At 40.2% G+C, this 8433-nt stretch overlaps 2 protein-coding genes across 3 annotated transcripts; one reads left to right on the top strand and one right to left on the bottom strand.

Moving 5' to 3' along the window:
- Nucleotides 1–388: 388 nt before the first annotated feature.
- Nucleotides 389–4002, bottom strand: pths (probable ATP-dependent RNA helicase DDX47). 2 transcript variants are annotated; one of them, XM_022834442.2, is made up of 5 exons: nt 3871–4002; nt 2931–3213; nt 2584–2655; nt 813–1609; nt 389–666 (listed from the first exon to the last, which is right to left on the bottom strand). In XM_022834442.2, the coding sequence occupies exons 1-5, from the start codon at nt 3967–3969 to the stop codon at nt 496–498; spliced, it is 1422 nt and encodes a 473-aa protein (XP_022690177.1). In that variant the 5' UTR covers nt 3970–4002; the 3' UTR covers nt 389–495. The 2 variants fall into 2 exon arrangements, with proteins under 2 accessions (XP_022690177.1, XP_022690178.1); XM_022834443.2 differs by lacking the exon at nt 3871–4002 and adding an exon at nt 3754–3834.
- Nucleotides 4003–4189: 187 nt separating this feature from the next.
- Nucleotides 4190–7383, top strand: MetRS (methionyl-tRNA synthetase 1). Its single transcript, XM_022834441.2, has one exon. It carries the CDS (start codon nt 4282–4284, stop codon nt 7222–7224), a length of 2943 nt encoding a protein of 980 aa, XP_022690176.1. The 5' UTR covers nt 4190–4281; the 3' UTR covers nt 7225–7383.
- The last annotated feature ends 1050 nt before the right edge of the window (nt 7384–8433 follow it).

The raw sequence follows: 8433 nt of genomic DNA, 5'->3' as shown, positions 1-8433 counted from the left end.
GTCCAATTTCAAGACTTCCCCTTTTTAGCGTAATTTTTTTGATAATATCAATAACAATTTTCAATAAAAGTAGTAATATAAATTATAATGAAACATATTTCCTAATCTGACCATCCGTATAAGTAGTAAATGCAAATAAAACATATGGCAGGTTTTCGTAATAGTTTCAGCGGGCAACTTAAAATATGTATCGCCCAATCGTCACGTTTCTATTACACAGATTACTGTGTCTAAATTCGTTTGATGTTTAAAGTCTTATATACATAGTAAGCTTATATATAAGCTTACTTATATAGGCCTAGCATAAATGCTTATATACATAGTAAGTCTTGTACTTTATAGATTCTCATCAATATGAAAGAGACCCAGTATAAATATAACAAAAGAATTCTGTTGCACGGAAAGGTTATTTATTTTATAGTAACAAATCAGAATAATTTTTCCCATTAGATTCTGTTTCGTACATATATGCAATAAACGATAATCGTCTAATATTTAGAATTTGCCTTTTCTTCTTTTAAACGGCTTAGTCCCGCTGTTCCCTCCTTTCATTCTGTTTTTGATTCCGGAAGCATTTTCCGCATCGCGGTGATCATCGTCTTCATCTGCCCCTTCCCGTCTCCGTTTTCGCGCATCTTTTTTCTTATCTTCAAGTTCTTTCATTTCCTGAAATTTAACAAATATTAGGTAAATCCATCCTAATATAATACCGACTCTACAGAGAATCGATATTATTTCGATAGATGCCCCATCGATACATGTCACAGGCAAATGTGCAGCATTTATAAAAAGAAGCATTGGATTATATATACCTGTCTAGCAAACCTTTGGGCTTCTTGAACTCTTTCCTGTAGAACCATCACTTCTTGCTCCCGTACGTCATAAGCGGGAAGCTGTTTGCCAATGAGATGTTCTATCCGCTGATAGAGCTCAACGTCGTATTGACTAACAATTGTGACTGACTTGCCGCTCCTGCCGGCTCGAGCCGTACGACCCACTCTATGAATATAATCCTTTGAGTGTGTAGGAATGTCATAATTGATAACTACATCAACGTGCGGTATATCAAGACCTCGAGCTGCGACGTCGGTAGCCAGAAGTATGTTCCTTGCTTTGCCCCTAAATTTCTGCAGAGCTCCTAATCGCTTCGCCTGTGACATCTGTCCGTGAAGGGGGATAGCTGTAAAGCCAAGGTTCCTCAGCATCAATGCCAGCTTCTGAGTACCATTACAAGTTGCGCAGAAAACGATAAAGCTCTGACCGGCCATTTCCTGAAGCAGATGGACTAAATACACTTCCTTGAACTTGGCTGGAATGAAGAGATAGTGCTGCTTTAGTTTGTCGACGGTTTGATACTTTGAGCTAACTTCAACACGGACTGGGTCTGTCAGAGAAGCCCGTTGGAGCTTAGCGACTTTCTTAGTCATCGTTGCTGAGTAAAGAAACGTTTTCCGTCCTTCTCTAGGGATAACTTTTAGGATTTTGTCGACTTCTTCCTCGAAATCCATATTCAGGATACGGTCCGCTTCGTCCATGACTAAATATTTTAAATTTTTTAAACTAAATCCCTTCGTATTTTCCAAATGATCAATCAGACGTCCAGGTGTGGCTGAAAAGGGAATGAGCGATACTATAAGTTTTTTAAGTTACCATTCGTAACACCATATATTTGAACTCAATACGTGCTTCATTATATGCTGCCTTATATTATAAAGCAGAATTGCATAAAATGCATTAGTGTCTACAGTGTTGAAAACGATTCTGACGAGTTTCATTTTAGAGGAGTGGTTTGAAGGAAAGCATTGTAATAAAAAGCACAGGTCAGTTAATTGTGATGTTTGTAATCTCAGTGACTTAATTCTGCACGCTTACGGACAATGTTATCAGGTTCGATACGTTATTTTCCTCAGCAAGTCGAGCTGCGTTTAACTAATCAATTTGCTACCACATACTATCCTATCCCGGCGATCGCCAAGGGAAGTTTTTACTTGCTTAGATATATTGCTGAGCAGCAGTGTTTTTGTTCGTTAACTATTGTCGATTAGTATGTAGTTTCTAACTTTATTTGATAAATTTGAAAAAATACTGTTAAAAGCGATAGCAGAAAGAACATTTGTCTCAGTAAATTATTGGGAAATATTCCTAATAAAAAAGGGATTCATGAAATAGAAGCAGAAGTAAGCGCAACTCACGGAATGCAGGAGGGGACAGTCGTCCACATAAAACAGCCAGGTCCATTTTGATTCGACTGGTTAGGTTGTGCCCCTCACAGGAAAAGCCACTCTGTCTAGGTATTTTCAATATCTCAAAAAGGCTTAAATGTCTATATTCCTATTCATGTTCTTCGATCAATTTTTAAAAGGAACACGTATTCTCATAAAAGAAATCCTAATTTTCCGGCACAGTAGAGTTTCGCCCATAGTAAAATGTATCTGGCAGCGACTGCGAAATAAAAAAACTCACTCGACAATACTTCGCAGGTAACCGTGCCTAATAGCTGTATCAGGTAAAAAAAAACTTGCTAAGCTATACTTGGGAACCAGTGTAGCATCTGTAGAATCTGATTGATTCCAAAAGACTTACCGATAACTACGTGGGGCTTTTTTGCTAGCATCATCGCTTGTGTCATCATGTCAATTCCGCCAACAATCACAGCTAAATAACAGAGGAAAGATGTGTCATCATGTTAACCGACAGTAGAAAAACGTATCGATGAGCACACAAAGGACCATATTATGATGTTATAAGTATATCACGAAACCCAAAACGAGTTATGTTAGGATATATATTTTTTGTGAGGACTGCCATAACTCGGCGATAAAATTTAACGAAAAATCTTACGTCTGAGAAAACTCGTTTTCTAGCATAGCAAGGATATCATCAGAACCTAAGCTAACCGTATAATATAATTTATTGAGAAAACACCTTACCGCTCTTGACGCCGATACTGGATCCGAGCGCGTCAAACTGTTCTGAAATCTGAAAGGCCAACTCCCTAGTCGGAGTCAATATAAGGGCAAACAACCTCTGTGGATTGTTCAGCAGCGCCTGAAGAATCGGAAGAGCGAATGCGCCGGTTTTTCCCGAACCAGTTTCTGCCAAACCAATAATGTCCCTGCCTTCGAGAGCTATGGGAATAGCTTCCTTCTGGATTTTCGAAGGAGCTGTCCATTTTAGCCTTTCACAAGCTTCACACAAAACATCGACTACTCCCTAAAAACAAATGTTTAATCTGTTAGTTCCGTTCGCGCAAACCATTTCATAGGAAATTTTACGCGCAGATCATCGCCCCCTCTTGTTTTCTGTAAAACAAACCAATGTATGTAACCTAAAACAGCAAAGTTTGATTAAACTAAATTACGTATAAGTGCTACATGTTTGGCTCTACAACTAGTTAGGTCTCTTGTATTGCAGAAGATGAAACGCATTAAGTGGTACATATATATGTACATACATTGAGTTTAGATTTTTTTCCACTGGTATAGACGGTCAGTGCGTTGAATGCACTAGCCACTACCTTATCAAAACTAGGTGACGAGAGGTGAATTGGACACGAAATAAGAAACGTCCGGCGTAATACCATATCTATCTGTGACACTAGCTAATCGACCCTAATGTACATTGTTGGACAGCGTCGACGAAAGTTTATTGTCTCATTGATAACCGTTTCGACTAAGACTTATTCTAGTAAAATTATATTATTACTCGGCTAGACATCAAAGCTCTCGCCTTTTACATGTTTTGAGCGATTACCACTTTGGTAACTTCCTTTTTCACAACGGCCATGAGCACGTGGTTTTGTTTGGGTTCACTTTGCATTTTTGTGGTTTACCATTCCCAAGATATGCCTAGAGTCCTTAGTAAACTTACCAACTTTTTAAACGTGCATGTGTTATCGTCACCTCTTTCTCCTATTTGTGTTCTTTCGAGGTCATTATCGGAGCATTCATCCTCGCTGGACGTTGCCATCGTCGAACAGTGAATGAGTTCCGTCGAATTAAAAGACTCGGAGAATGGCCAGGAACGCACAATATTAGCTAAACATCAATAGCTCAGATAGTGGATGTTTTTATATACTTAGTATTTGAATACTAGAGAATATCGATATGAGAGATTTCTTAGTATAGTAGTTGATAATTTTATTAGACGATAGCAGGCATATGAGACAAAGGGTGCTGCATCTTCCAATCGGTCGGAATGAACTGACGTAGCTTTTCCAACGTGCTCAGTGAACAGGAGCAAAAGATCACTTGGATAAAGAAGTGTTTCGATTACGCAGCAATGAAGCTTTACATATGTGAAGATTCGGTGCAAACCTGCAAATTGGACGCAGTTTTGCAGGAGACAAAGTATCAAGTTGAGCGAGTCCAATGTAAGGCCAAAGAATCGCCTTTAAAGCGTTTGCCGGCGTTCGAATTGGCAGACGGTGATCATTTATTTTCCACAAATGCCATCTGTCGCTACTTGTGGGCTAAGGCGGGCAAAACCGTTGATACTGAAGATGAATACTGGCTTTCGTATGAAAGTTCGGTACTTTTGCCATCTGTAGCAGGTATTGTGCTAGGAAAGAAGATTGCCTTAAGGCTCGAAGACTTCAACCCACCTCCTAAACAGGCGTCACTTGGGTACCTGGTCATTTGCTCTGCATTAAGCGCATTGTCGACGGACGAAAATTGTGCAGCGCTGCTCAGTTCGATATCATTCTATGCCAAATTTGCATCAGATTTTGCCAACATTATCCCGAAATCGATCGCCTTGGAGAGTTTGTTAAACCTTTACACGGAGCAAATTCAGGTGACTAAGCAGAGCCAGAGTTGCTCAGATGAGCAACATATTAAACTAACTCATGAGTTTATCGATAAAGCCGTAACGTTATGGAAAGACAAGGTTGGTGGAAATCCGCTAACAGAAAAGACAGCTCCAATTCTCCCGGAGAAAGGGAAGCGTAATATGCTAATCACCGCTGCTTTGCCATACATAAACAATGTGCCTCATTTAGGCAATATTGTTAGTAGCGTTTTGAGTGCGGACGTATTTGCTCGTTTCTGTCGTATGCGTGGCTATAATACGTTATTTATTGGTGGAACGGATGAGTACGGCACAGCTACAGAGACCAAAGCACTTGAATTGAAATGCACACCCAGGGAGCTTTGCGATAAGTACCACACTATCCATAAAGACATATATAAATGGTTTAATATTGAGTTCGATTACTTTGGTCGTACGTCTACATCAAAGCAGACCGAAATGGCGCAAGCTGTTTTCAATAAGCTACATGAAAATGGCTACCTGAGTGCAGATTCTGTCGAACAACTCTATTGCGAAGAATGCCCGCGTTTTTTGGCGGACCGCTTCGTCGAAGGAGCCTGCCCTTTTTGCGCCTATGAGAATGCCCGGGGAGATCAGTGTGACAAGTGTTCTAAACTCATTAACGCAATAGAACTCAAGCACCCTAAATGTAAGCTCTGTAAGAGTACGCCAATCATCAAGGCATCGCAGCATCTATTCCTTGACATGCCCAAGATCGACTCGGCTTTCCGCGAGTGGCTAGATGTGAGTATTAAGACTGGCCAGTGGACACAAACCGCTAAGGTGATTACGAATTCCTGGCTACGAGAGGGACTCAGGCCTCGCTGTATAACCCGAGACCTGAAATGGGGCGTACCTGTGCCCATACAAGGTTATGAAAATAAGGTGTTCTATGTTTGGTTTGATGCTCCTATCGGCTATTTGTCAATTACGTCTTCCTATACAGACCAGTGGGAAAAATGGTGGAAAAATCCTGAAGAGGTAGAGCTATCGCAGTTTATGGGCAAGGACAATGTACCTTTCCATGCGATTATTTTTCCTATGTGCCTAATTGGCACTGGAGAGAATTTTACAAAAGTAAACAACGTCGTCGCCACAGAGTACCTGAACTACGAAAACACTAAATTTTCTAAATCACGTGGAGTTGGCGTGTTTGGTACGGACGCAAAAGAAACCGGAATAGTGTCCGATGTCTGGCGTTTCTATATGATGTACCTTCGACCCGAGTCTCAAGACACGGCATTCAGCTGGGCAGATTTGCAAACCAAAAACAACTCAGAACTTCTTAACAACCTTGGGAACTTCGTAAATCGTTGCCTCACATTCATTGGTAACAACTTCGCTGGCCAGGTACCTTCGTTCGTCGGCGACCTTCTTGAAGAGGATAAGATGGTCATTGCTCAGGTTGCGCAGTTCTACCATGACTTCCTGCAAAAACTTGAGCACAATCATATCCGTGACGCGTTACGCTCGCTTCTGATGATCTCGAAAATGGGTAACCAGTACATCCAATCAACTAGACCATGGGAGCTCGTGAAAACGGCTGACACAAGGGCGCGTTGTGGGAACACTCTGTACATAGGTGTGCAGATCTGCGCACTTATTGCTGGCTGCTTAGAGCCATTCATGCCGGACACCGCCAAAGAACTACGGCACCAGCTCAACATTACAAAGCTCCAACTGGACGATCAATTCCGACCATTAGTGGCTGCTGGTCATAAGATAAACAAGGCGACACCGCTGTTCAAAAAAATTGACACTGATGTCATCGAAGAGTTCCGTAAAAAATATGCCGGCGACCAACAGGGGCGTACCCAGCTGGTGAAAGACTCTACCGAATTGATGACAAAGCTCAAGAAGCAAGAAGACAAGCTTCGAACGTTAAAGGCTGCCAAAGCTGATCGGCAATTAATTATCAGGGAGACGAACGTACTTTTCGATATGAAGAAACTGTTGGAAGTCTCGCAGATCGCAGAGGCTTCATCTGTAATTGGCAGTGACCAGGCTTTGTTCCTTACGGCAGCTGAGTTTGAAACCAGAGTAAAGGAACAGGGAGACAAGGTAAGAGCATTGAAAACAAACAAAGCTGAAAAAGAAATTATCAGCAAAGAGGTAGACGTCCTTCTTTCGTTGAAGAAACAACTAGAAGCTGCACGTATACTCGATGGATTTCAGGCGCCTAACTATAAGGGTGACGCTATTAGCAGTCCCGAAGAAATCCAAAAAAAAGTCACTGCACAGGGTGACAAGGTTCGCAGACTAAAAGCCGACAACGCCGAAAAAGTTGTTATTGACAAGGAAGTTACGATCCTTCTTGAGTTGAAGAGGCAACTTGCAATGGCCAAAGGAGAATCTCCTACTACTAGTAGAACCACTACTACTAATAATAACAACAAAGACAGTAAAGAAAAGTAATATTCTAGTTATGCGGCTGAAAGCATACCTTCAGCTTTTCTGATGATGTAATTTAAGGATAGCTTATTTATGCAAAAAGATCCTTGGAAATTTTTGAATGATTGTGTTCTAGTAATATTAAATAATAAATCTAAGTGAGCTAATGTAAAGAACTCTGTTCGGCTTTGTTGTTGTTAATTCTGAAAATTTGATAACTCACTAGTTTGATATATCAGTAACTCGTAATCTAATTAGACTTCTTAAACGCAATATCTCTAGTAATGTTTAGTCTTACGGAGCTTGAATTTCTATTTTAGTTTAATTAAACTGATCTTAAAAGTTTATTTCGCAATTTTTAGACGCTTTCGTTTTCCATACTCTCGTAGCCAGTATTCCACGGAAGGCGGACGGAGTGAACATGTTCATGCTTGAAAAGTTATTAATGCGTTTTTCTTACAACAGAAAAATAGGATTTCCAAAACGCAACAGGTAATTGTGTGATAACAACGGGTTCTAGCAAATATGCTCTAGCTATAAATATTGGCCATAAGGAGCGTTTGCTTTCAGCTACAAAGCCATCTTGTAACAATCCTCCAGCTGCCATCATCGAGCGACGTGTTCGTTGACCATGGAGCGGCATTTCGAGAAAGCAATAATTGTAATAAAACATGGGCGACCGAGGCCTTCCCCTCATATATGTAATCTGCGGAAAACTGTCTAATAGTGAATATGCGCTTTTTATGTGAATGACGGTGTGTCGATGAATGTGGTGTGACTCAGAAGCTCAGCAGAAGATCGAACCTATTTGAATTGGCACGAGATGACCAAATTTGGTTAAATCATAAAGAAGACAAAGCACAATGTTTCCGCGCAAAAGTTTTTCTAACTCAAAAAAATATATTATCGCTATGTATAATAAGTGTTTTTGGATGATTTTTACCATCTTCTAATCAAATTGTTCGGGACTTTGATTTACTTTACATACTGACATACTCAGTATTTATATATAAAGAAAAAGAAATAATATATATTTCTATATTTTGCACCATGTTTTTATTATCTTATCATCATGTGCGTATTTTTATATATGACTGTACACCCGCAATGAATCGTAGAAAAATACACCAAATCGGACATCTAAATAATATAATCGTTTCTGCTTTTGGGAAAGGCTGTTTTCGTGAATCCGATGGCTACATTAGCTTGATGCATTTAAGCTATTAAAGTGGT

The sequence above is a fragment of the Varroa jacobsoni genome, unplaced genomic scaffold (assembly GCF_002532875.2).
Source record: "Varroa jacobsoni isolate VJ856 unplaced genomic scaffold, vjacob_1.0 scaffold_524, whole genome shotgun sequence".
Taxonomy (NCBI): Eukaryota; Metazoa; Arthropoda; class Arachnida; order Mesostigmata; family Varroidae; genus Varroa; species Varroa jacobsoni.
Note: the sequence above shows the minus strand (reverse complement) of the source record. Positions and strands in the feature narration are given on the sequence as shown.

Bases quoted from the DNA above. Each gene is read 5' to 3' on its own strand.
- pths (XM_022834442.2), bottom strand. From the start codon at position 3,969: ATGGCAACGTCCAGCGAGGATGAATGCTCCGATAATGACCTCGAAAGA. The intron at 2,656-2,930 runs GTAAGGTGTTTT...TCTGTTATTTAG, and splicing joins CAGTATCGGCGTCAAGAGCG to CTGTGATTGTTGGCGGAATT. The intron at 1,610-2,583 runs GTAAGTCTTTTG...TTCCCTTTTCAG, and splicing joins AAAGCCCCACGTAGTTATCG to CCACACCTGGACGTCTGATT.
- MetRS (XM_022834441.2), top strand. From the start codon at position 4,282: ATGAAGCTTTACATATGTGAAGATTCGGTGCAAACCTGCAAATTGGAC.